The following is a 27,505-nucleotide window of genomic DNA, read 5'->3' as shown; positions in this document are numbered from 1 at the left end:
ACTGTTAGCTGGGTTGGTAAGTTGTGGGGGGTTACAAAGGAATTTTATTAATTCCAATATCCTCTTAAACATTCTCAACTAGTCTAAGATCTCATGCATTAAAGTAAAATGACCCCAAAGAGTCACATGCAGTTTCTTGAGACTATGGATTTATTAACATCTCCTTAGTCTTCACCATTATCTCTAGGAGTTCCTCAATCTTTGCTGAGTTTAGTTTGTTTTAAGCCTTTGCTTTACCCATCTTCAGCTGCTTATTTCACCCTCTTCCACATGTGTGCCTGCATGCATATTCTCATCTTACAAGGCCTCAGATTTAATCTTTTCTGTGGCACACAGTTTTCCTGTTCTGTGCCATGAGGCCACCATAGAAATTGATATATATAACAGAAAGTATACAAAATACTTTTCAACTGCCAGCTATCTGAGCAAAACTGAAAGAGCACTTCATCCTTCTTAGAATGATTATTCTTACATTTCACCACAGATGTGTTTTCTCCAGACTCTCTGGGATGTTATGGAATACATAGTATATGCACTCATTATCTTCTAAGGCATTATCTTCGGAATTCCGTTTGCAAGAGTTCTAGATCAAGACTGCCTCTACCAGCTTCTTGCACCTCTCTCTTTTTTTTAGAATATGTTTTAAATGTTAATTAATTTATTTAAATGTTTATTTATTATTTTTGAGGGAGAGATGCAGAGTACAAGCAGGGGAGGGGCAGAGAATGGAGACACAGAATCCCAAGCAGGCTCCAAGCTCTGAGCTGTTAGTTAGCACAGAACCCAACACAGGGCTTGAACCCATGAACTGTGAGATCATGATCTGATCCAAAGTCGGACACTTTACTGACTGAGCCACCCAGGTGCTCCTTCTTATACCTAAATCTAAAAGTTGGGAGTTCCTTGGGCTTCTGTTCTTGGTCTGCTGCTTTTTCTTCTTCTCTTTCTTTGCTTTCTTTCTTCCTTTCTGTCTGTCTGTCTGTCTTATTCTTTCTTTCTTACTCACACAGCACACTCTCCTAAGTAATTCTATTTGCACTTCAGAATTTTGTTATGGTTAGAATCTATTCTTTCTAGTTCTGTATCCAAATCCCTGACCTCTCCTCTGAGCTTTAGAGCTAGTTTGGATTATTGAGGAGCTAAGACAGCCCTTCTCCCTTTAGAATTTGAATACGATTGTTAATAGATGCAGGAATCAAACAGAGATAAAAACTTCAGCCTTATTGCTTGCTTCAAGAAAACAGCAAACAAACAAAAATAGTGCCAAAAAGAAGCTAAGCCATGCATTTTCAATGACTCATTCTCCAAATTAAGAAATTATGTAACTCACTGTTCCTTTTATGGGGGAAATGAGTAACGTGCCTGAGTGGGAAGGGAGAGCAGGAATTTCCACTTTTTGAACTCAAGTTAGCAGTAAGGGGTAAGAGAAAGAATGATTTCCCCACATTCTCTTAATTTTATGAACCTATTGGGTTTAACAACATTCCAGGTGTTACTAGAGTGATGTATGTAAAATGCAAAGCTGATCATACCCTTTCCTTCCTTTGTTTTTTTTATGTTTATTTATTTATTTTGAGAGACAACATGAGTTGGGGAGGGGCAGAGAGAGAGGAGACAGAGAACCCCAAGCTGGCTTCACACCATCGGTACAGAGACCATTGTGGGGCTCAGACTCATCAAACTGTAAGATCATGAGCTGAGCCAAAACCAAAAGTCCGACACCTAACCGATTGAGCCACCCAGTCATTCCTCTTTACCTTCCTTTAAATCATTCACTAGCTCTTTGTCACCTAGGATAATGTCCAACTTCCTCTCATAGTCTATAAGCCCTTCCAACCTTCCAACTCCAAAAGGAAATGACCTTCCTATCACTCCTTTCCTCTCTTACTTTACTCTAAAGTAGTACGGAATCTATTGCTATTCATACTTCTGGCCTTTGGCTTGCTCCACAAGGTCAAGAACTTTTGTCATATTGGTTCATCATTGTTTCCCGGTGCCTAGGACAGTATCTGGCATGTAGGGGCTCCTCAATAAAGTACTTTCTGAAAAAACAAATGATGATTGAATGATAAAAATATTCATAATAAAAAGCTAATATATTTGATATAAGTGATACGTATAAATTGACATGAACAATAAGGTCGTAATAGAGAGATAACTAACTCAAATAGTCTATGAAAGAACAAATGGATTTAGAGCTGGATTTAGAGTCTGTGTGTTTGGATACAAAAATGACTTCTGTACATTTTTTAACTTTTTGAAAGATATGTTTTACATATTAAAACAGACACACACACACACACACACCCACACACCAACACACATGATCTATAAGGCTACCAGGGGGAAACTAAAATTGAAACCAAAGAGACAAAAATGAACTCAACTGTATTTCAAATGGATTACATACAGATTTTAAATGAAAAAAATGAATAGAAGCTACTTTTGAACACAGCACTTCACTATACAGCCTCCTCAGTCTAAGGGAACAACAACAACAACAACAAAACCCTGTAAATATATCTTGATTTCTTCTTAGTGGATTTGTATTTCATAGTGATATGGATGAAACAGCTCTGAACTGTTAAAGCATTAAAAGTATTGTAGAACTGAACCATGTGAATAAATGTGTTGAATAGTACTGGGTTCTCTCTGTGAACAGAAGGATACAGCATACCGGAAGGCAATAAAGAAGGGTTAGATTAGAATTGGAAAACTGGAAATACATACATTTTCCTAGTGTTGTCTACTAAGAGTCTAGAAGAAATGATACTTAAGTAGCAATGAACACATCTAGTACTCAAATCTTGATTTCTAAGCACCATTCCTCATTAAAAGGAACCAGAACTTCTTGGAAAAATGGTGTATTTCAGGGATGATGCAGAGCAGGTACATGGTGAGTCTGAAATATCATATTGTGACAGAAAGTACAAAAAAAAGCAGTTTAAAAATGATGGGTGTATATCAATTGTTGCTAAATCTTGAGAGAGTTCTCAGATTTATTCTTGCAACTTTCCTGTACACTTTAAAGAGAATAAGTACAACTGGTTCAAAAACACTTATGAAATTGCTTAGTCTCACCAGCAACCAAAAATATGGGAAATAGGAGATACACTTTTTTTGCCTATCAAATTAGCTAAATTTATGTATTTATTCTTAATGATAATATCTGTACTTAAAAAGAGACAGCAACATTGAAAAGCTTATACTCTGATTATGAAAGGCTAAGATGCAATGATCAATTTTGGAAAGCAATTTAATGTGATATATTAAATTACTCCAGTTACTCCTGGTACTCTATACTAAGAGAAAAAACAAGAAGGAAAAGTATCTTATGTGCCAACATTTCTCCTTAACATTGTTTAAAACAGTGAAAGTTGGAAACACCATGTATTCTTTAAAAATGTAAGGTTTTTCTACACTCAGTGTGCCTGACTGGCTCAGTCGGTTAAGCATCTGGCTCTTGATTTTGGCTCATGGTTCATGAGATTGAGCCAAGTGCTGTCGCCCAGAGCCTACTTGGGAATTTCTCTCTCCCTCTCTTTCTACTCCTCCCCTGTTTGCACTCGTTCTCTCAAAATAAATAAATAAACTTAAAGAAAAATGTGAATGGCTAAGGAAATGTAATACATTCATTAATGAATATTTGGGAGACAATGATGTTCATAAAGACTGGGAAAATGTTTTACTGGTAAATTAAAATGCAGGATTTAGAGTATAACTATATAAAATACGTCTAGAACACTATTTAACTATGTCTTTTCACTTAAAAAGTGAATGAAAATGGGGCACCTGGGTGGCTCAGTTGGTTAAGTGTCCAACTCTTGATCTCTGCTCAGGCCATTATCTCATGGTTTGTGAGTTCCAGGCCCATATCAGGCTCTGTGCTCTCTGTGCTCAGAGCAAGAAGCCTCCTTGGGCTTCTCTCTCCCTCTCTCTCTCTGCCCATCCCCTCCTCTCTCTCTGCTCCTCCCTGCTCTCTCTCTGTCTCTCTGCCCTTCCCCTGCTCTCTCCCTCTCTCTGTCCCTCCCTTGCTCTCTCTCTCTCTACCCTTCCCCTACTCTCTCTCTCTCCCTCTCTCTCTCTCAGAAAAAAAAAGTAAATTTATTTTTTTAAACAGTGAATGAGATTAAATGCAATATTTGTGTTTGGATGGTGAGAATCTGGACAGTTTTATTTTTATTTTTCTTTATTTTCTAAATTTTTACACCCTCTGTAAGTTTGATTCTATAATATGAGAATCCGATGATACGGTGCATTTTAAAAGTATTTTTAAAAGATTTATTTGTTTCTTGAATTGACTCGAAGATGTGTTGAAAGCTGTCTCTTCCGCTACCATAGCCGAGGTGGCACGTGACAACAGGGAAGTTCAGAACGCTGTGGCTTCGGAAGGAGGCATTCCTCCCCTGGTGGCTCTTTTTAAAGGGAAACACCTCAGTGTCCAAGTCAAGGGAGCAATGGCTGTGGAATCGCTGGCAAGTCACAACCCGTGTATACAGAGAGAATTTATGGAAAAATCATTAAGTAAATATCTTTTAAAACTCCTCAAGGTAGGAATTTTTATGATTACTTGTCATTTTTCTTAGACAAATGCTTAGACAAAGTATTCAATATTGAATTTCGTAAAGTGAAAAGAAGACTAAAACCAATTCTGGAATAAACATTTTATAAAACATTCCTACAGTGTTCAATCGATGCTCATTGAAAGAATGGAATATGTATTTTTTTAATAGGCCTTTCAAATAGATGTTAAGGAACAAGGAGCTGTAGCCCTTTGGGCCTTGGCAGGACAGACCCTGAAACAACAGAAGTATATGGCAGAACAGATTGGATACAGCTTTATAATAAATATGCTTTTGTCACCGTCAGCTAAAATGCAGTATGTTGGTGAGTTCTTTTCTATGCATCCGTTTGCACAATATAAAGCAGCACACTGAAGTGTCAGACATGTTTCTTGCCTTTTTTTACCAGGAGGTGAAGCAGTCATAGCTCTAAGTAAGGACAGCAGGATGCATCAGAATCAAATATGTGAAGGGAATGGAATTGCACCATTGGTTCGCTTACTAAGGATCAATAAAATAGCCGAAGGCACACTCCTGAGTGTCATCAGAGCAGTGGGGTCCATTTGTATTGGTTTGTCATTATTTCCTCAATTTTGAAAATATCAGTAAGATTCTTCCCTTCCTCTCTGTCCCCATTGATAGAGCCCTAAATCATATTTAATTTATAAAAGGCTTACCATTTTTTTTTTATTTCCCCAAGACCTTAATGAGTAAAAGTGTTGTAACTAATCATTTTATATCCATTTTGCCCTTTAACTCTGGCTATAAAGGGGAATGAGGACAATGATCCTTGGCCTATTTTGAATTTTAAAAATCTGTTTTTTTCAGTGTAAGAGAAAAATATTTCTTCTTTTGAATCTCAAGAACTATATGTTTTATATGTTTTTAATGTTAGGGCACATTTTTCACTTCCAGTCTTTTTCCATAATGATTCTTTTTATATGAAGTGGTCAGTAGGCCTAGCTGTTCCTTTCACTGCAAAGGAGTTCACCTTTTGGAATATCTGTAAAAATGCTATCAGTGGTTGATCTACCAAAAATGAAAATTTGCATTCTTTGCTGATCTTCTGCTGTAGACTGTTTCTTATAGATTAAAAAAATAAAAAGAACTCTTTATTTCTAGTTGATTGTATTTCCTCAAAAAATAGTCCAGCTGAATGAAGAATATAGGAATTGGTTCCAAAAAGACTTGTTTCTCCTTACTTGAAAAAACTACTCTGCAGAAATTCATTAAACTCCAAGGCAATCAGTCAGACAAAAGAATGTCTTTTTCCAGTCAGAGCCTATGATATAAATTATAGATCTTTCTAAAATTTTAATGGATGATAACATATGTACAAAGATACCTTGTGGGTGGGGTGGGGTGTGTGCAATTTCTTCTCATTAGTTTACTTCAAAGCTGTCTACATTTGCCATAGACAAGGGATTCTCCAGTAGAACTACGGAAGAAAACTTTTGATTTCAAATTACTAGTTTAGACTGGTTATATACACACACCCATTCCTTTTTCTTCCTCACCATGTTCATGTTTTCTTCTATGGTCTTGAACATATGTAACATATTTAAAATGGCTCTTTTAACTGCCCTGTAACTAGTGCCAGCATATATCATTTCTGGGTCTCTTTCTATTAGTTGACTTTTTTTTTCCTGATTATGAATCATATTTTCCTACTTCTTTACATGCCTAGAAAAATTTAAATGTGGGTTTTTAAGATTTCCTAAAATAGTTTACATACAATAAAATAAGTAAACTATACAATAGAATAAAACATAAAAGTATAGTAAACTGGGGGATCTGGGGGGCTCAGCTGGTTAAGTGTCTGACTCTTGATTTTGACTCAGGTTACGATCTCACAATTTGTGAGATCAAGTGCCACATCAGGCTCCGTGCTGTTAGCAGATAGACTGCTTGAGGTTCTCTCTTTGCTCCTCTCTCTGCCCTTCCCCTGTGCATGCTCTCTGTCCCAAAATAAACAAATAAGTTAAAAAAATATTAAACTGTACAATTTGATGAATTTTGACATATGCTTTCAGCTGTGGCACAAGCACCACAAATAAATGAATATCACCATCACCCCCAATGGTTTCATTGTGTGCCTCTGCGATCCCTCCTTCTTTGTACCCCCTTCCCAGAGAACCACTGATTTCTTTTCTATCATTATAGATTACTTTGTATTTTCTAGAATTTTATGTAAGTGGTTATACAAATATACTTTTTTCTTGCTCCTTTCACTCAACAGTTATTTTGACATTTATGCATGTAATTTTGTATATTAATAGTTCACTTTTTTTACTGCTGAGTAGTATTCCATTGTATGGTATGATGGATAATTTATGCCTTATGATACACATACTTATTACCTACCTGCATAACTACCTACATACATATCCTGTTGGTTCTGTTTTTCTGGAAAATCCTGATTAATACATATGGATATATTATGATTTGTTTATCCATGTAGCGACTGATGGACATTGAGATTGTTTCAGGTTTTTGCTATTGTAAATAAAACTGCTATGAACATTTGTGTCTAAGTTTTCATAGGACACAAAGTTTTCATTTTTGGGGGGTGGTAAATACCTAAAAGTAGGATTGCTGGATCACATGGGAGGTGTTTGTTAAACTTTTAGAGAAACTGCCAGACCATTTTTCAATGTTGTGTAATCACTCTGCATTCCTCCTAGCAGCATGTGAGAATTCCAACAGTGTCACATACTCGCCATCACTTAGTGTGATGATTTTAGCCATTGTAGTGGGTGTGCAGTGAATCTCACTGTGGTTTTAACTTGCATTTCCCTAATGGTTAGTGATGCAGAACATCTTTTCATGTGCTCATTTGCCATTAGTATATTCTCTTTGGTAAAGTGTCTGTTCAGATATCTTGCCAGTTTTAAAAATTGTGATGTCTTGTTGAGTTGTAAGCATTCCTTATATATTCTAGATACAAACCCTCTGTTAGATATATGTTTTGCATATATTTTTCCCAGTCTATGGTAGGTCCTTCCATTTTGGAACAGGGTCTTTATTCTTTTTTATTTTTTTTTAATGTTTATTTTTTTTGAGAGAGAGAGCATATGTGAGGTGGGGGAGGGGCAGAAACCAAGGGTCAGAAGCGGGCTCTGCACTGACAGCACTGACAGCACAGAGCCTGATGCGGGGCCTGAACCCATGAACCATGAGATCATGACCTGAGCTGAAGTCGGACACTTAACCGACTGAGCAACCCAGGCGCCCCTAAAATTTTTTAGTTCATAGGTTTTGTGTCCCCTTTAAGAAATCTCTGTCAAGTTCAAGATCATAAAAGCTTTTTTCCTCTATGGCTGAGGTTTTTTTTTTGTTTTGCTTTGTTTTGTTTTTTGAGTATGACTATCCAATTGCTTCAGCCCCATTTATTGAAAAGATTATCTTTTCCTCCACTGAATTTTTGTGAGTCTATTTCTGGACTTTTTATTCTCTTTAACTATGTCTCTCTTTAAGCTATACTCACTCACTGTCTTAATTATTGGAAGTTTACAGTAAATCTTGTAAGCAGGAAATGTAAGTGCTTCAACTTCGCTCTTCTTTTTCAGTCTCCCAATCTGTAAACACAGTGTATCTATTTGTTTGGGTCTTCTTTAATACCTCTCAGCAAAGATTCCTAGTTTCCAGTGAACAGTTCTTGTACATATTTTCTTAGGTATTATGTATTTTTAAACCATGCATAATAAATTTTGATTGAATGCTGGACATTGTGAGATGTAAACTGACAGATGCTGGATTTTATGGTCTTCCTTTAAACGGAGTTAGGCCCTGTTCTGGCATGCGGTTATTTTTCTTGGGATCGGTTTGATCCTTTTTCAGCTAGCTTTTAAGCTTTCTTAGCACAACTCTAGAGCAGCCTTGACTCTGGAACTAACTTAACTCCACCACTAAGATGATATAGTTCCAAGGACTCAGTTCCTTGTATAATCCCTTGAGTTATGAGGTATCTGAACTCTGGCCATAGAGCACAAACCATTCCTAGCCCTGTGTGAGCTCTGAGAATTGTTCAACTTATTTCTTATAGTGGTTCTTTTTCCAACCTAATGGAGTTTCATCTCATTATTAACATGTAAAAATTCAAAGATTTGAAGGTCTTCTTTTCATACCACCACCATCTTATCATAATCATTATTAAAAATATTCGTGCTGAGGGGACCTACCTCTAGCACCTTCACCCTTGGCAATCCCCCTGCTTACTCCTTTTCCACCTGCTCTGAAGCAAGCAGCCCCTTATGTGCTCTGAGTGTACTTTTCTCTCCCTCTGTGAAAGCACTTACTGCATGTACTGAAGTCAGGTAGCATGTATTGCATGTATATTCCCCTATAGAATATAAACTCCTTGAGGTCAGAGATTCTAATTCCTCTTTTTAGTTCTACTTCCTACCTCAATTCCTGGCACATTAGGCACTCAATACCTGTCGGCTGAATCAAGAATATTCATGTGGGGCTCCTCAGTGGCCAAGTCAGTTAAGTGTCTGATTCTTGATTTCGGCTCAGGTCATGATCTCAGGGTTGCAAGATCTAGCCCTGCATTAGGCTCCATGCTGGGTATGGAACCTCCTTAAGATGTTCTCTCTCTCTTTCTCTCTCTCTCTCTCTCTCTCTCTCTCTCTCTCTCTCGCATCCTCTTTCCTTCCCTCTACCTTCCCCCCTACTCTGCTCACAAGTGGGCCCTCTCTCTCTGAAAGATAGGAAGAAAGAAAGAAGGAAAGAAAGAAAGAAAGAAAGAAAGAAAGAAAGAAAGAAAGAAAGAAAGAAAGAAAGAAAGGAAGAAAGAAAGAAAATCATTCATGTAATCAGTGTCTGTGTTTATCCCTGGGTGGCCAGTGGGGGCTAGGGACAAGGAAACAAACATGTTCTTTGCTCTTTCTATTTCCCATAGTTCCTTCAAACTTCCCCAGATGGTAATAAGTAGGTGACTTCTCTTCATTGTTCAGAGAGAGGTCTGATCTTGTATTTATATTAAAGTGTATAAACCCACAATGTATGTGTTGTGATTCTTTTGGCAAAAGAAAAGCATCTAAATTATTTGTACATGTCCACTAGACAGAGATAACTTTTAAATTGAGATTAGGTCTACAATTTAAAGTACTATGTTATAAAAAGAGACAGCAAGATGATCTTTTTGTATGTGTATTTAAGGAATCTAGAATTTTTAACCAGGTGATTTACTCTAGTCATTTTTATAAAAATAATTTTTTATGGAATACAATAGCACCTATAAACTTAAGTACCTTGCAAATAATAAATCTCAAAAAATGATAGCTATTATACTTTATTCCTTGATAGTCTAGCATTTCTTATTTCTTTGTTTTGTGACTAATAGAAGACCATCCACATTTCTAATAGTAATTTTTCCATGTTTATTCACTTTGCCTTTTAAAAAAATTAATTCAAGGGGCACCTGGGTAGCTCAGTTCATTAAGCATCCAACTCTTGATCTCAGCTGAGGCCTTGATATCCAGGTTCTGAGTCCCACATTGGGCTCCATCCTGGGCACGGTGCCTACTTAAAAAAATTAATTCAGGTAAAAAAGTATTGACATAGCATTTCCTTTTGTAACTTATTAACCACATTATACTAGAACACTTTATCAACCATGTATCAACGTATTTTTGACTTTATCATTCCTAAGATAGAAAGAAATATTATCTTATTGACATGTTTGTTCTTACAGGTGTTGCCCATACAAGTAATCCCGTCAGTCAACAATTTGTTGTAGAGGAAAATGCCTTTCCAGTACTTATTCAACTACTGAGAAATCACCCTTCTCCTAACGTTAAGGTATATAAAAGGTTTTAGGTTTTTTTTCTGATACAGTAAAAGTTGAAAGAAATATGACTTTCTGAGAATAAATTGTATCTTCATGCAAGTTTACAAGTATGTTAGAAGAATTTAACCTTATAAATAAAATCCTCGATGTTTTAAATAAAAGTTGCTATAAATATAGTAGTAAAGATAAAATAAATTTTATTATAATAAATTTTCAAATAATTAATTCTTGTGTCCTTACTCATCAGAGTTTTATTCCTCAGATATTTGGTTATTCACAGAATTTTTTCCACACCTCCTCAGATATTGGTTGCTGAAACTGGGTGGGGATAATGAGGATGTGTGATTTATGTAGCAAAGATTCGCAAGTGTAAGTGGTTCCTGTCAGTGCGAACCACCAAACAGCCCTACCTTCTACCAAGTGGCCTGTGTTGACCAGCAGCAGTTTTCTCAAAAGCGAACATTTCAACATCTTACAAGTGGTTTACGAGTCATTCACTCTTCTATTTACTTCTAGTAAACAGTCTTTAATAAAATAACATTCACTATATTCAAATCCTTTACTAAAGCTTTGGAAATTTATGACATTTAGTGTTGGCCAGGCAGGAAATTGTAACAACAAAAAATACATTTTCTCTTCAAAATTTGGTGAGTCCTGTTGGAAATGAGAAGACTGAAATATGTAAGTAAATACAGCATTATTTCTTTTAAGGGATGTGTTATCAGAAAAGATGCTAGAAGTTATGCAACTTTTCTGGCTATGAGATTATTCTATTAGAGGAGTTGATTAGGGAAACAAATGGAAGGAGCATATGCTTGCAATTTTTTGGCTTGAATTATATGTAAAAACTACACTGACTTTCAAAGTACAAATAAATTTCATTAGACCATGGAAAATGCCACATAAAAATACATTTTTATTTTAAAACCTGCATTTTCATGGCAAAACAGTTTACATCAATTGTGTCCATTCATATTTCAGTATATATTTTCATTAAGTTCTTCAATTTGTTAAAAACATAACATCAATACATTTCAATACTTTTCTTAAAATAAGATTTTATAGTAAACAAAATACTTTTGCAATAATAAGCATGCTTTTCAAATTAATGACATTTTTCATAGAAGTGAATCATGTAATCTTAAAAAATTTTTCTGTTGAGTCCCAACAATAAACAAGTTTCATTTACATCCTCCTAAAAGGCTTCAGAATGTGAATTAAATGACTTCAAAACTAGAGCAAAACTATCTTCAGGACTACTTCCCAGTCTTGGGAATTTTTTGCTTAAATGTTGGGTATTCTATTGAAGCTTTACAACCCAATAGCTAGTAAGTAGTTCAAAACAGCTTTTTATTCTAGGCCAGGAAATTTTTTTAAAAAATCTTTTTTAGATGTGGAAGGGATACAACAATGCACTCAAGATAATACTTCCTCACATTTCGTGCTGGCTCGTGTCGCCTCCCCTCCTCTCAAACGGAGCTCTGTGTTGGTGCCGGCACATGGAAGAAGGATATTTTCCCAGATGTTAAAAATTACTAGGGACATTCCTCTGGACACTAAATGCCACTCTCTGATATTAGAGAACTGGAATCAATGAATAACACAGTTTAATTAGTATATCCCATATAAAAGTTAATATAATGAAATATGTCATTTGATAAACCATGAGCGAAAAATAAACTAATTTCTGAAAACTACATATTTAGGTTGAAGTGGCATTTTCCTTGGCGTGCATTGTCCTAAGGAATGATCTGCTACAGAATGAATTACAAGAAAATGAAGGATTTAAATATGCCGATGTCCTTTATCTTCTTCACTCACAAGATAAGGTAATACCTTTACAAAATGTTAAAGCTCATGTAGAATGGATTTTAGACCATATCCTCAAATTGTGTCTTTTGTACAGCAATATTTAGATTTATTACATAAGAAATGTAAAATCTCTTTGGTAAATGATTTGTTTGTAATAATGAAATAATAATGTTCCATATTTTTCATAGTTATCTTATTTCATCTTTGAAATGTAGCGATTTTAAGGCTTAGAGAGCCAATAAACAAATCTCTTCTGTCCTAGATACATCAAAACTTTCTCTTAATTTTATGACCTTTCAACTCTAAGTCCCCACTATTCTAGTGGTGCTTCTCAAGCTGTTTGTGATGGAGGAAAGCTTCCCCCCAGCAATGTTATGGGAAGGATAATTAAAGCAACAACAACCCTAAATTTTGAAATAATTTTAAAGTTTTCCAAAATTTTGCAAAAATAGTATAGAGTGTTCTAGCATATCCTTCATTCAGCTTTTCTGAATATCAACCAGGAAATTAACATTGATACCATACTATTAAGTAACCTGCAAACTTTATTTAAAATTTGCCAATTTTCTCACCAGTGTCCTTCTTCTGTTCTAGAACGCAATCCAGAATCTCACATCACATCTTGTTGTCATGTCCCTTTAGTTTCCTTCAATCTGTGAAACTCAGTCCTTTGTGTTTCATGATTTAACATGCCTTTTATGATTTTACATGTCTTCTATGGTTTTGACATTTTTGATGAGTCCATGCCAGTTACTTTGTAGAATGACCTTCAATTTGAGTTATCTGATGTTTTCTCATAATTAAATTGAGATTTGCATTTTAGCAAGAAAACCACAGAAATGATTTATTCACCTGCCCAGTGTATCATTTCAGGAGGTACATGGTGCTGTTATGTCTTATAACTGGCAACGTTAACTTTGGGTACTTGGTTAAGGTAGTGTCTGCCATATTTCTCCACTGTAAAGTCACTGTACTTTCCTTTTTTAATAAGTATCTTACGGTGAGAAATTTTGAGCCAATGTAGATGTTCTGTTTTGCATGTACTTTTGCTCAATAATTTTAGCATCCACTGATGCAGCAATGATTACGTGGTATTTTGCTAATATCAATTTTTTATATTATTTTTAATTAAGTTTTTATTTAAATTCCAATTATTGACATACAGTGTACTATTAGTTTTAGGTGTACAATCTAGTAATCCATTACTTATGTGCAATACCAGTCCTCCCCACAAGTGCCCTCCGTAATCCCCATCATCTACTCAGCCCATCTCCCCGCTCACTTCCCTTCTAGTAACCATCAGTTTGTTCTCTATAGTTAAGAGTCTGTTTCTTGGTTTTCCTCTCTCTTTTATTCCCCTCTATGTTTATTTCCTAAATTCCACAGATGAGTGAAATCATATGGTATTTGTCTTTCTCTGAATTATTTCACTTAGCTTACTACCCTCTAGCTACATCCACATCATTGCAAATGGCAAGATTTCATTCTTTTTATGGCTGAGTTATATTCCATTGCATATATATACCACATCTTTATCCATTCATCAGGCGATGGATATTTGGGCTCTTTACATAAGTTGGCTATTGTTGATAGTGCAGCTATAAACATCTCCTTTCTAGATTAATTAGTTGACATTTAACTATAAGGAAGAGCTGTCCCTTTTAAATTCTAATTCCCAGTTTTTGTAATCCTAATGTCAACCATTTTGTGGACCGTCATTGGTCCGTGGACCATACTTTGAATAGCACTAACTGTAGTAAAATTTGAGAAATTTTATTGTCTACAGTGCATATAGCAATCAGGGAAGAAAACTGCCAACTGTCTCTGTCAGTGTTAGGAGATTTGGCAGGAAGAAAGGAAGAATTATGAGGGGAGAAATGAATTCATGGCATTATCTTTTTATAATACAGATTTTTACTCTTCTGTGGTATATGAGAAAATGGAGATGTGCTGCTAGAATTAAAGAGGGAAGATAGGGTGAGGAGACTGAATTCGTGTCTGACTGACTCTGTAGCCATCTTTCTTCTCTCTCTGTTCATCACACGTTTTATTCTCATTCCTCACTCCTCAGGGACCGTTCTCCTTTTTCTTCTACTGCCCATTCTGCTCTTAGTCATTCTTTCCTTCTCAGCCTGTTCCCACCTGCTCCCTTCACTGCACCCTGTTCTTTTGTGTATTCCTAATGCCTTCCTTCTTGCTTATTACCAGGTGACTACTTTGTGTGTACTTAATTTTTATTATGGAAAATTTCAAACATATACAAAATAAAAGAGTAGCATAATGAGCTTTAATATTCCTATGACCCAGCTTCAGCACTTATCAACTCACGGCCAATCCTATTTCATCTATATAATCACTTGCTCTTCCTATACTACTTTTTAAGAAAATCTCAGGCATCATATAATTTTACTGGTAAATATCTTAATATGCACATACAGCACTTTTATATATTGTTTAACACTGACAGAAGAAAACTCACTAATGGTTCTTTCTGTACCATACTGTTCAAACAAAATATTAAAAACAAGATTTAGTAATAAAGCTCTATGTTTTGAGGCTTTCTGGAAAATCTACCATGCTTTTTCATCTTTGGCAAGTGAACAGACTCTAAGAAAGAACTGGCTTTTTCTCTGTTTGCCAAGTCCTAGAAAATTAAAACGTGATTTTTAAATCATCTTTCTTTTATTTCCCTCTTAGGATATAGTAGAGAATTTTACAAATGAACTTATTTTGAGAGATGGCAGAGACCATCCCACAATGCATAAAATGTAATATATAGCATGCTGTACAAGGGAAGTTTTGATTTATCAACTCTTCTTTAAAACGTTGAAATGAAAATAAAAATTCGTTACAAAAGTTGAGGGTTTATGAAATTACTCTTTAGATATTTATTTGTATAATTATTAATCTGACATTCCCTCTGAATATTAAAATTACTTCTCTCTTCTCCCTAAAACCACACCTTACTTCTCTATTTAATCTGTTCAATGACATCCTGGGTTGACTCTATTACCTCCTTTCCCCAGTGATGTCATGTTTTACAACCAGAGATAAGAATGCAATATATTTAGATGGGCGAGAATTCAAAATCTATTACCTTGAGTAACATAATAAATGAACTAAGTTAAAGATAATGTATGTGGAGCGCCTCAGTGGCTCAGTCAGTTAAGCATCTGACTCTTGATTTCAGCTCAGGTCCTTGTCACACAGTTCATGAGTTCGAGTCCCACACTGAGCTCTGCACTAACAGTACAGAGCCTACTTGGGATTCTCCCTCTGTGCTGCTGCTGCTCTCTCTCTCTCAAAATTAAATAAGCTTAAAACCTGCCTTTTTGAAGTTAAAAAAAAATAAATATAATGCATGTTTCTCCTATTTCTAGGATATTTGTTTAAGGGCAGGCTATGCATTAACCCTTTTTGCCTTCAACAATCGCCTTCAACAATACTTAATATTGGAAAGTGGAATAATGACCATATCAATTTTTGAACCTTTTCTTGAATCAACAGTTGAAACTGAGAAGGCAATGGCAGCATTTCAGGTATAAAACTGAAAGTTAAAACTTCAAATCAATTAAGTGTATTTTTAGTCACAACTTGAAAATTAGAAAAAATTTTAACCTGGAAAAGTGTTTACTGACTTGTAAAATTCACAGTATTTTTCACATCAGCCCTTTCCAACTTATAAAAAAAAACTCCATTATTTATGAGGATATCTTCATTTACATACAATTTTAAAAGTTACAAGCACTTTTTGCCTTTGTATCTTATTTGATGCTTATACCAACCTGTCAGGTTGTTGGACAGACAGTAGTATTTTCATCATCCACATATTACAAGCAGAGAAGCATGGTCGTATCTAAGACACATTTTCTAAATGCAGATCTTTAGCTGATCACACTGATTCTTCAAGCTATGACAACTAGATGTATCTGGTTTCTTTGTATTTTCTTCTTTTTCTATCCTATGACCTTCAGAAGTATTTTCTATGAGCCCATACTTCAAGAATGCACAAGCTGCAAAGATTGTAGGAAGAATGCAATGGCCTGCCGTGTTCACTGCAGAGATCAGTCGGGGGCCAGTACTCTAACTCACACCTCCGCCACTTGCTTTTCTTCTATTGATTCATACTAAATTACCTGTAAATACTCTGACCTTCCTGAGAAGCAGCCAATAAACATTAAAGCTTAGAGAAGCTGAAGAGAAAACATTCAATGATTCTATGCTTCTTCTTGTTTTCAGATTATTATATTAGCTAAAGTCATTATAGATGTGGACCATATTATTCTGTCTGCAAGAGGTGTCACTATTTTAGTTGACAGTCTGTATTCAGTTCATTCCACTACTATTATCCTGACAGGTAAGAAATAAGTGTAAGGTAGTTACATAAAACAACTACATAAAACTATTTTCAAATGAATACCTCAATAAAGTATCCATCCACATTTATATGGGCGGATGCCTTCATATCTTAAAATCTGTGTTGCACTCATTCCAACACAGCAGCAATATTGTGAAAGAATATCACGTGAAAGCTTTAAAAATAAAACACATATTCAAATGAAGTAGTTGTAAGTTGGTAGTTGCACATTTATTTAATTACTGAATTACCTTATTACTTTCAATCCCCAAAATTTGTTTTTATGGCAAAAATGTCAAAGATTTTAAATTTAATTAAGTAATACATGGCTTGGTTGTAAACTACCATTAAGCTCTTAACTCAAAGCAATCTGAACTACAAAAAGGATATACTAACTTTTTTTTATAGTTTTATATATATATTTAGTTATATAGTTATACAGTTTTTTGTAGTTCAATCATTATATTCATAGTCATTTAAAAAAATGCTAAACCTCAAGGGTGCCTGGGTGGCTCAATTGGTTAAGCTTTCAGCCCAGGTCATGATCTCACAGTTCATGAGATTGAGCCCCACACTTGGGATTCTCTCTCTCCCTCTCTCTCTCTGTCCCTCCCTTGCTCATATATGCTTTCTCTGTTTCTTAAAATAAATAAACTTAAAAAAAATTAAAAACTACTAAAGCTCAAAACAAAATATGTTCTGAAGCCATGGGAATAAAAACCTCTGGTTTTCAAAATTCCCTACTCTTAAATAAAGCTAATTAATTTTTACTCTTTGTGATAGAAAACCAAATCACACTTCTGGGGAAAGATTTCCACATTTAATATATACATGCTTTTCCTCAACTCTTCTTCATTAATAGAGATATCTTGTGACTCAACCTTTTTTAGCAATATGTGCAAATGTACAGTATATCAGTTTATATCACTTAAATAACACAAGCATTTTTTTCTCATTTATAGGGAATTTAATAGCTACCCTGGCTCATTCTAGAGCTGGTATTCCAGAAGCATTTACCACATTAGGGACAATCCAACGGCTCTGCTATCATTTGTATTCAGAAAAAGAAGAGGTAAAAACAAAAGTAATTCTATAATTGAATATTCTAAAAATGTAAGTTGCCTCTCACTTTTGTGGGCTAATTTCTCCACAAGTTAAGTATGTTTTATAATAGTTCATATTACTAATACAATATTGGATGAGTTTTCTAGTACAGTATCTGTCATCCACAATCCTGTTCCTACAAAATCTGTGCATTTAACTATAATGTAAGTTATTCTATAAATTTAAGATTCAGTCTGTAAGTACATTGATGATATAGAAATCGGAAATTAGAATATTTATAGAATGTCTCACAAAAACTGGTTAGTTACTAACCAGTGATCTCACTAGGTCATTTCTATGATTGTTTGGAAATGCATGAAAGTGGATTCCATTGGAGTTTTCCAGATCTGCTGAGCAGAATTAGAGATGACAGTGTGAAGGCCAGGCTGCCAGTAGAAGTGGTTTGCCTCTAAGTATTCCCTTGCACTTCCCCCTGCCCCAGGTCTGAGGCAGTATTTCTCCAACTTCAAGGAATATAGGAATCATCTAGAAGACTTGGTATACCATAGATTACTGGGCTTCATTCCCAAGGTTTCTGATTGAATACATCTGGTGTAGGCCCTAAAATGTGTATTTCCAACAAGTTCCTAGAAGCTGACACTGCTGGTATAGGGACCATACGCTGAGAACCACTGTTCAAAGTATGGAAGTTATATGGGCATATAAAGCAGTCAAATGCCAATGTAGAGTCCAGCATACGAACCCTTGGGTACCCAGCATGCACCTGGTTTTTGTTCATTCTGTGGCAGTTCTTAGGCCACCACTAACAGACTTTCTAAGAACTGTCCAGGAATATACTTTATTTAATCATATGAGTAACTTAATTACTTAAGGGTCACAGGCAGAGGGTATTCCCTTTAAAAAGGAAAGATCTACTTTTTCTGTTTTTGCCAGTGGAAAATTGAATTGCTTTCCTGAGTGTCTTATTTTAATCTTATTTTTATCATATCGTCTTTTACCTGGTTTCCTATTACAATCAACTGACCTGTTTTGAACAATTCCAGCATCCAGGCTGCACTCCAAAATAATTAAATCAGATCTCCTAGGGGTGGTACCCAGGCCCGGGTAATTTTCATAACTACCAAGGGGATCCCAATGCACAATCAAGACTGAGACCCATCATCCTACTTCAAACTCAATGGTTCTTACTCTGACTGCATATTAGAATCACCTGTGGCACTTTTATAAACAATACAAATACCCAGATTCTACCCCCAAGAGAGTCTGATTCACTTGGTGGGCTTTTGTTGTTTTTAACTGCTGGTGATTCTAAAATGCAGTCAGGACTGAGAACAACTACTAGTAACCAGAGGCAGTTGACCTCTCTCTCTCTGGAAACATGGCTGTTAGGCATCCATGTACAGACTGCCGTTGGTTGACACACAGGTTTGTTATACATCGCTACAGAGACTTTCTTATGAAATATTTAATGAGAACATGTGTTAGATGTTTTAGAAACAAAGCTCAATGGAGGAACTGTTTCTTCACTTAGGTTCGCACAGCTTGCTCCTGTGCTCTTGGCTACTTAACTTACAACGCAAATGCTTTCCGCATCCTGTTAAAGGAATGCAGAAGTAAGCCTAGTCAGTTCCTTCGATTAACAAATAATATCAGCAGAGATGCAAGTATTAACCCGGCATTTCTAAAGGAATTCAAGATGCAACAGCGAGTGGGGCTTCCTGCATTAAGGTATTGTGCCTGTATTTGTGAAGTTGCAGTAGTGAAACTTGTAAGAGAGTAAGTAGAGGAACTTGTAAGAAAGTTTAAGGAAGCTCAAACAAGGGCAACGATTCTTACTATGAATATGTGCCTTGTTTACCAAGAGATAAACTTCATTCTAAATGTCCACTGCCAAAGCCTGCTTTCATTCTGATTTTGCAACAGAACTGCTTGTGCAGGCATGAACACAACCTGATCTTGGGGATCCTGTTTAGCCAAGATTATTCATGTTTCACAAAAGCTTTCTGGGATTCTGGTTGCCTTCAAGTCTGATTCAGGAAGTCATTTTGGGGATATACTTGAGAGATATGAGCTGACCAGGAACACCACCATGGCCTTGGCATCAAATGCAACCTTGGAACTTGATTCAAAGCTAGGGCAGACTCCCGGGATGGAAACAGCTAAATCAGACTCGGTGACTGGAGTTACGGCAAAGTCTGACAGGCATTTATTTATGCAGAGGACTTTGTTTCAGTGTTGTAGTTCTATCATAGCTGACGCTTTGCAAAAGGGAGGAGAATCTCCTTAGAATGGACACGTTTTCTTTTCTTTAGTAGATGTAGCTGCATTACAAGTCCTCTCTGCAACTAGCACTATTTATGTGTAGGAAACAGAACTTTTCAAGATACAGTATTAACTCTATGAAAATAGAAGAGAATAGGATCCAATACATCATGTTCTATAAATGAGTTTTTAGTACATCTTCATTTTACGTCTTTGAAAAACTGAAAACCCAAAACTGAGTACCTAATTTTATATAATAAGCCAGGGAAATCTAAATTAAATTGCTATAATTGACAGTGTTAAAAATATTATGTACTGGCTCAAAAATCAATTTAGGATAAATAATGAAAAGTATTATTTTACACAGTCACTCCCATAAGTAGCCTATATAGAAACGTTTTGGGAATTAGAAAAAGATGCCTCTTCCTTGGGCACTTTACTGTCATCTATTGGGAAATAGGTGTAAAAACTACACAAATCTACTACAGTGACCAAGGGTGAAGGGCAGCACTGGGAGCTGTGAACACCCAACTCTTGGGATTCTACATGTGCTGCCGAAGTGAGTACCCGACTTTTAGGATTATAAGCAGTGACCAGGGGTCAGTGAACTTGTAAGAATGGTTACCTGGTGAGGTGAAGCTGGTAAGCAAATAATAATTACTCCCATAACTAACAGTGTTAAGAACTCTCCTTAGAGTATTTATATGGATTATTCCCTTTAAATTTCATAACAATTCAGTGAAGGAATTCGGTTAAATAAAACTATGGGAAATGTTCTAAAGGATTATTAAAATCAGTTTGGATACTTTGGGATAAATAAAAATAGGCTTCCACAAAATATTCCTTGATACCACTACTGGAAAGTACACTGATTGTGGCTGGGATCATGATAGTGTTTTTTTGGTGTACACACTTCTCTATTCCCATGCCCCCATCCAGCCCCAAGAAAAGCAGATTAGAAAAGTCTTTGCATATGCAAATTTTGAAGTATGGAGAGAGGCATAATTTTACTGGTGTTAACTGAACCTGAATGAAAGCACTCTGAGACTAAATGCTAGCTACTTTTGTGTTACCCTATAGCCATCAGGTTGGCATAAGGACATACTGAAGCCTATGCCTCATTAATGTGGACAGCAACAAATGTTCCCCATCGAATTAGCCAGCTATACATTTGTGATAACCACTTTTAATATATTAACTTTAGGCAAAACCTAAATTTTATTACCAGGGAAATTCTGTAACTACGTTACACATACAGGATGATAATTTAAAATAATAACTGCTTTTAAATCCCTACACACACACACACACACGCACACACACGCACACACACCTATATTAACTAGGTACACCTTGTTTGGCTTGAAACACTTCATTGATAAACCATTGCTCTGAAAATAAAGTTTAAATTTTGTTATATTCTTAAAGCCTAAAATGACCTTTTTCCAACCTTATCTTCCATCATAAACCTCTAGATACATTTAATTCCAACCACACTAGATTACTTAGTATTCTATGATCATGCCATGCTGTTTTATAGTACTATAATTCTTCATATCCTATTCCCTCTGTCTCATTCATCTGAAGACTTATTTTCTTCAAAACCTAGCTGAAGTGTCTCTCTTCCTATGAAGTTTTCGCTGATCACTTCAAGCAGGTTTAATGTTCCAAAGGTTTGAATGATCAGTGAGTAAATGCGTGACTGAATATAAGATACCTGTGGGTAACATGCATAGTTAGCACAGGCAACATGTAAATTAGGCCACTGGGTATGGAACTTATCGTCTGGGTGTACTAAAGTCTTTATATATTTCTAGTTTTTGTGATAAACATGTTTTCCTTTTAGTCTAGAGAAAAATGGAGGACCATCCATAGTTCCTGTCTTTAAAAAAGGTAATTGATTTTTCTTTCATCTCTGAGGTACCTTCTAGCCCTGACACTTTACAATTCTGTGTTCCATTTCCAAAAATTCAAAGTGTAGGTGTTTACCCCCCAAAAAGTTTACCTGTAAACTCTGCTTTTGTCATTATGTATACTTAAGATATCTTTCCATTTACAAGACCATGGTAATAATTTCTGCTAAGGCCTTTTCTACTATATAACTTGACATAAATCTCTCTCTGTTTGCTTTTTCTCATAAGCCATCATAGAAATAGGTCATTATTGAAACAACATATAAGTATGGCTTAAATTATAATCTTTCTATTGTTTTGTTTCATGTACAACTTGTCTGTGAGTTCTTAGGGCAGAGAGCACATTTTTTCTACTGATACCATACAGTTTTATATATATTTGGCAGATGATGTCTGAGTGACTTAGACCTGTAAGATCAGAGTCCAGATCTTATAAAGTTATTACTATGAGACATGAAATACGGAAAAGAAATTTACTTTCTTATTTCATTTATATGCTTAGTGCTTGTTCATGTGTGCTTAGTATAGGACCAATATCAGCCTTGGTATATTATCCTACAATCAAAAGCAAGGATAGAACCATTCAAAAGTCATGATCAATTTGCAGGAGTCACAAATGCAAAGGGAGAGAATACAAAGGAATAAACGGAGAAGAGAGAACTTCGCTTTTCTGGGAGTGTCTGAGGAAAGCTAGATGTGTGTGGGAGGCTATATTTCTGAATATCGTGGGTAGAAGAATATTTTTTGTATAGCTTCTTTAACATAGAGTAATTTACAAAAAGGAATAAAGTCAATCCCATTTTTTCCTTCACTTTAATACTGGTTTCTAAATAGCAATCTGTGTACCAATAATGGTCTGATAAAGTTTTTCCCAGGTTTATGGTAACATATGAAAAAAATAGGACAATATAGCAAGTTTCTGATAAGGTTAATTTCATTCAATATAAAATGTGTCATTTTGAGGTAGTATTTTACACTTTCTTTTGGGTGTTAAAATATCCCTTTGACAAAATTGTGTTGCCATTTCTTCTTTTATTAGTCTCAACTTGGCATAACAAGTTGGCAACCATATATTGGCCCCCACAAATTTTTGCACTCTGACATCTACAAGTCTGGACATTACTGATCCATTCTCTTAGTAGGTTTTAGAGATTTGGAGAAAACAGAACTATATAGAACCAAAAGCAATGAGACTGTATCCAGGGCTCTTGGGCTTAAGAAAAAGACATTTAATTGTGCCTCTCTAATTTTTAGGGAAAGACCATCGAAGAAAACTAAAACCTAAAATTCAACCAAGAGATTCTTTGACTTTAATACCTCCTGTAACTAATTTCATGGGACTCTTCCAAACAGCAAAGAAGACCACTGTTTCTCACAATGTTTTTTCCTTTTCATCTGCAACTTCATCAGATATCACAGAAGTATCAAGACCAAGAATAGTGTTTTTGAGCCAACTTGGGAAACATGTACAGAAACCTAATCCAGAGCCTACAGAAGGCTAATAAAAGCATTAGAAAGAAAGTATGAAAGAATTCCTGAGCAATCTTTTTAAAATTTTTACTTTTTTTTTTTTAAGATTTTAAATTATCTCTGTATCCAACATGGGGCTCAAACTCACAACTCTGAGATCCAGAGTCACATGCTCTACTGACTGAACCAGTCAGATGCCCCCAAATTTTTTACCTTTAATTTTAATATAATTGTGGTAAAATACACATAACATAACTGAGTAAACATTTTGAACAGAAGTTCTTGATATTGGGGTACCTGGGCGGCTCAGTTGATTAAGCATCTGACTTTGGCTCAGGTTATGATTTCACAGTCTGTGAGTTCGAGCCCCGCATTGGGCTCTGTGCTGACAGCTCAGAGACTGGAGCTGCTTTAGATTCTGTGTCTCCCTCTCTCTCTGCCCCTCTCTCTCTACCACTCTCAAAAATAAATAATTTTAAAAAAAGATCTTGATGTTGATACATAACAGATTTTCCTTAGACTGTCTACTGAGGTTTAACATCAGTTAGAGTCATAGTTTCAAAAATAATTAGAATGTTCCTGCACTTAAAACTATTAAAATATAACAATGGACACGAGTGGCATAATTGGTATATCTGTACCAAGTGTTAGAAGCGTTTTTAAATTCGTATGCTGGGCTAAAAAGGCCTGATTAAAAAACAGCCTGGGGCACTTGGGTGGCTCACTCAGTTAAGCGTTGACTTCCACTCAGGTCATGATCTCTCTCTGTTCATGGGTTCAAGCCCCGCATTGGGCTCTGTGCTGACAGCTGACAGCTCAGAGCCTGAAGCCTGCTTCAGATTCTGTGTCTCCCTCTCTTTCTGTCCCTCCCCTGCCTGTGGTCTGTCTTCTCTCTCTCATAAATAAAAAAAATTTTTAAAGTAGCCCACGTTAAAACTCACTTTAATACCTTGAGATGTTTAATGATAAATACTACAAATGCATGAGGCTTTTAAAACAGGAAATGCAGAAAAGTATACTTTTAAAGCACTTTGGGGAACATACTGGCTCAGTCAGTTGAGTGACTGTCCGACTCTTGGTTTTGGCTCAGGTCATGATCCCAGGGTTGTGGGATTGAACCCTGCATTGGGCTCTGCGCTGAGCATGGAGCGTAAGATTCCCTCTCTCTCTCCCTTTGCCCCTTCCACTCCCACATATGCCTCTCTCTACAAAATTAATTATTAATTACTTTTTTTAAAAACACTTCAAAAAAATTCTGAAGTCACTGCCCACTATGTACAAAAGTATGGCTAAAAAATGTGGCCACCAGTGTTGACCATTCTCCATATTTTAAAGTATTTTTGGCTTACAACTAGAAAGGGTGACACTCTGACTTAGAATCACATGATGTCTGTGCCCAAAGAGTAATGTTTCCAGTATATACAAGTTTCAATATATGTCTGCTTCTATTTTATGGCATCAGATAGATTGGATCAAAATCAAGCTGGCTTTTAAAGCCCTCATTTTTCTCTGTCCACTTTGCCTCCAAACAGTCCACCTGGGCTACACTGAACATATATAATAACTAGCAGTTATTTTCCCTCACATTACCTTACCACAAACAATAATGATCGTAATAACATGCACTTAAGGCTTTCCATGCACCAGAGTCTAAAGCCCATGCTTTTAACCATTGGATAAAAAGATACCTCTCTAATATTCAAATTCAATTCTAATTCTGGTGGATGGATTAATACAGGAATTGTGGGGGGAAATGGCTTATTCTATACTACAAAGGGATAAATAATTCAAATGATAAGAAATTGTGTCATTTATTCAGCACTGTTAAGGATAAGAATTCTTATCAATGGAAATACTGCGCCTCTATAGATATAAAGCAAAACAAAACTCTTTAGATACAAACTTTGAGCTTTGAAACTGGCTTCCGGTGGGCTAAAGACTATATTTTAAGAATACATTCAGGGTTGAGTATAAGAGTTTCTTTGTACTCAGATACATAGATACTTTCTGAATATCTTGGGCTATTAAAACCATCCTACTACTCCTAAAACTTATATTATTTTTCCTGAAGTACAGCTCCTCCAAGGAGGAGCTGCATTATTACTCTGCATTTTCTTTTTTTTAAATTATGTATAAGAAAAAGATACAGAGGATTTCAGCGAATTGTCTGACTTTTACCTGTCCTATTAGCTAACTTTGGTACATATGCTTGCCCATATAGAATTGAATGTTTTTCCCTTCCTTTTCCTTTTCACCTTTTCCCTTCCTTCTGGCCAAGTACTTATTGAGAGGCCTACAGATATGGAATGTTTCCAAAACTTTCTTTTTCTTTATCTGTAGTTTCTCTTTATATCATGAACTCAGTGTTCACATGTGTTCTTTTGTTGGCGCACCCGTAGCAGTTTTGATACTTAAAACTTCTAAGAACTTAGATTATAGATATCCCCATTTTATAATATTTGTGATAGCAGAAAGACATTTTGGTTAATTTCCTTCCATACTTTATATGCATTCTGATTGTGAGAGCCACAGGAAATACACTACTTTTCTGTGAATTCAAGTTTATATGATACAGAATATAAATTTAAATTAAAAATGTGAATTCACAAACTAATAGTTTCTTCTAAATAATATTTACAAATTAATTCTATCATAGCTATACTTCGACAGCAAAAAATTCAAAACTGTTTCTTTATGTTCCCTCATATAAATTATATTTTTTATTCCCAAATAGATTATCAAAAAGAGATACTCTATCATTACAATTCTTTAAAAAAGAAAAGGAATTACTTATGAAATTTCCCAAAAAGGAGGTCATGTTAAGGCAGGATTAAAATAAGAAATCTTATAGGGCGCCTGGGTGGCTCAGTCGGTTGAGTGTCTGGCTTTGGCTCAGGTCAGATCTCACGGTTTGTGGGTTTGAGCCCCACGTTGGGCTCTGTGCTGACAGCTAGCTCAGAGCCTGGAGCCTGTTTCCGATTCTGTGTCTCCCTCTCTCTGACCCTCCCCTGCTCACACTGTCTCTCAAAAATAAAAATAAATAAATAAATAAAAAGCATTAAAGAAAATAAAAAAATAAAATAAGAAATCTTCTCAATTTTTATCCTTACCCCCTAGTTTCTCAACAAAGCAAATCATTGACTAGAAAGTTAACAACCTGGTCCAGTATTGTGGTTTGTGATATAATTCTTTACTGGTAAAATCTCTCAAATGACATTAAAGTCAGTAGCATCGTCTTTATTTTCAAAGGACAGTACATTCAGTTAGTTTAATCTAGGCAGAAAAAAATGATAAACTGGCATGAAAATTCAAAAATCAGAGGAAATTACCCAAAACAAAACCAAAAATCTTTACATTTCCTATATTTTCAATGTGTAAATACAATTTCTAAAATAATGGATATAAATATATGTGGTCGACTAAAAAGTACAATACACACTAGAGGGATTACTTACATGTCATATTTCTTAAAAATCTCAGATGGATTTCAAGAAACGCATAGATAGAAATCCAAAGTGCTCCAGGGAATATACCTAATAACATATATTTTCATAATTAATAACCTGCAATCTGTTAGAGTCATCTTTTGTCTTCATTTAGAATTCTCTGACTTGACATGACTTTGACCTGGCCACGTTTCTAAAATTTCTCTCTCATTATAAAAGTTAGGCTAGGGGTGTCTGGGTGGCTCAGTCAGTTAAGTGTCCAGCTAGCTCAGGTCATGATCTCATAGTCTGTGGGTTCGAGCCCCGCGTTGGGCTCGGTGCTGGCAGCTCGTAGCCTGGAGCCTGCTTCGGATTCTGTGTCTCCTTCTCTCTCTGCCCCTCCTCCACTCACACTTTGTTTCTCTTTCTCTCAATGTAGGGGCTAAAGAGCCTGTTGAGATCCTGCTGTCAAGTACCAGGAGAAACACACATATCCCCAGCCTGTCTGGAAGATGTGACCCTGGTGCAGTAGGGTCCCTCAGTTGAGGATCAGGATTGAGTCACTCATTGTCCTGGGAGAATGAGTGTGCAGTGCTATATGGCTTGTTGGGCCCTGCTTTCTTTTGTTTTAGAAAATGTGCGCTTGACTGCTTGATCAAAATAGATCAGAGACTGAAACTAGTTTTCCTATGACTTATATTCATTGCTAATTGTGGTTTCAGTATATGGGCAGATTTTCAGATTGAAACTCCCTTCCTGGCCAGGGGCACCTTACCTACAAATCATTATATTAATCTTTAAAGAAAAATGATCTTTTCTTAAGCTTCAGCTAATATTAAACTATA

The 27,505-nt window shown here is 35.8% G+C and overlaps 1 protein-coding gene across 1 annotated transcript in view; it reads left to right on the top strand.

The window, feature by feature from the left end:
- ANKAR (ankyrin and armadillo repeat containing) overlaps nucleotides 1–23,289 on the top strand; it is a 62,097-nt gene extending 38,808 nt beyond the window's left edge. Inside the window, exons 13-23 of the mRNA XM_029934263.1 lie at nucleotides 4,309–4,550; nucleotides 4,734–4,887; nucleotides 4,972–5,133; nucleotides 10,261–10,367; nucleotides 12,063–12,185; nucleotides 15,549–15,707; nucleotides 16,408–16,525; nucleotides 17,488–17,597; nucleotides 19,122–19,318; nucleotides 21,699–21,745; nucleotides 23,020–23,289. Of these exons, the coding sequence (XP_029790123.1) occupies nucleotides 4,309–4,550; nucleotides 4,734–4,887; nucleotides 4,972–5,133; nucleotides 10,261–10,367; nucleotides 12,063–12,185; nucleotides 15,549–15,707; nucleotides 16,408–16,525; nucleotides 17,488–17,597; nucleotides 19,122–19,318; nucleotides 21,699–21,745; nucleotides 23,020–23,267 (1,667 nt within the window). The 3' untranslated portion in view covers nucleotides 23,268–23,289. The remainder of the gene's footprint in view (nucleotides 1–4,308; nucleotides 4,551–4,733; nucleotides 4,888–4,971; nucleotides 5,134–10,260; nucleotides 10,368–12,062; nucleotides 12,186–15,548; nucleotides 15,708–16,407; nucleotides 16,526–17,487; nucleotides 17,598–19,121; nucleotides 19,319–21,698; nucleotides 21,746–23,019) is intronic.
- Nucleotides 23,290–27,505: the final 4,216 nt, after the last annotated feature.

Source organism: Suricata suricatta, chromosome 3 (genome assembly GCF_006229205.1).
Source record: "Suricata suricatta isolate VVHF042 chromosome 3, meerkat_22Aug2017_6uvM2_HiC, whole genome shotgun sequence".
Lineage (NCBI taxonomy): Eukaryota > Metazoa > Chordata > Mammalia > Carnivora > Herpestidae > Suricata > Suricata suricatta.
This window is presented reverse-complemented; position numbering and strand designations above follow the sequence as displayed.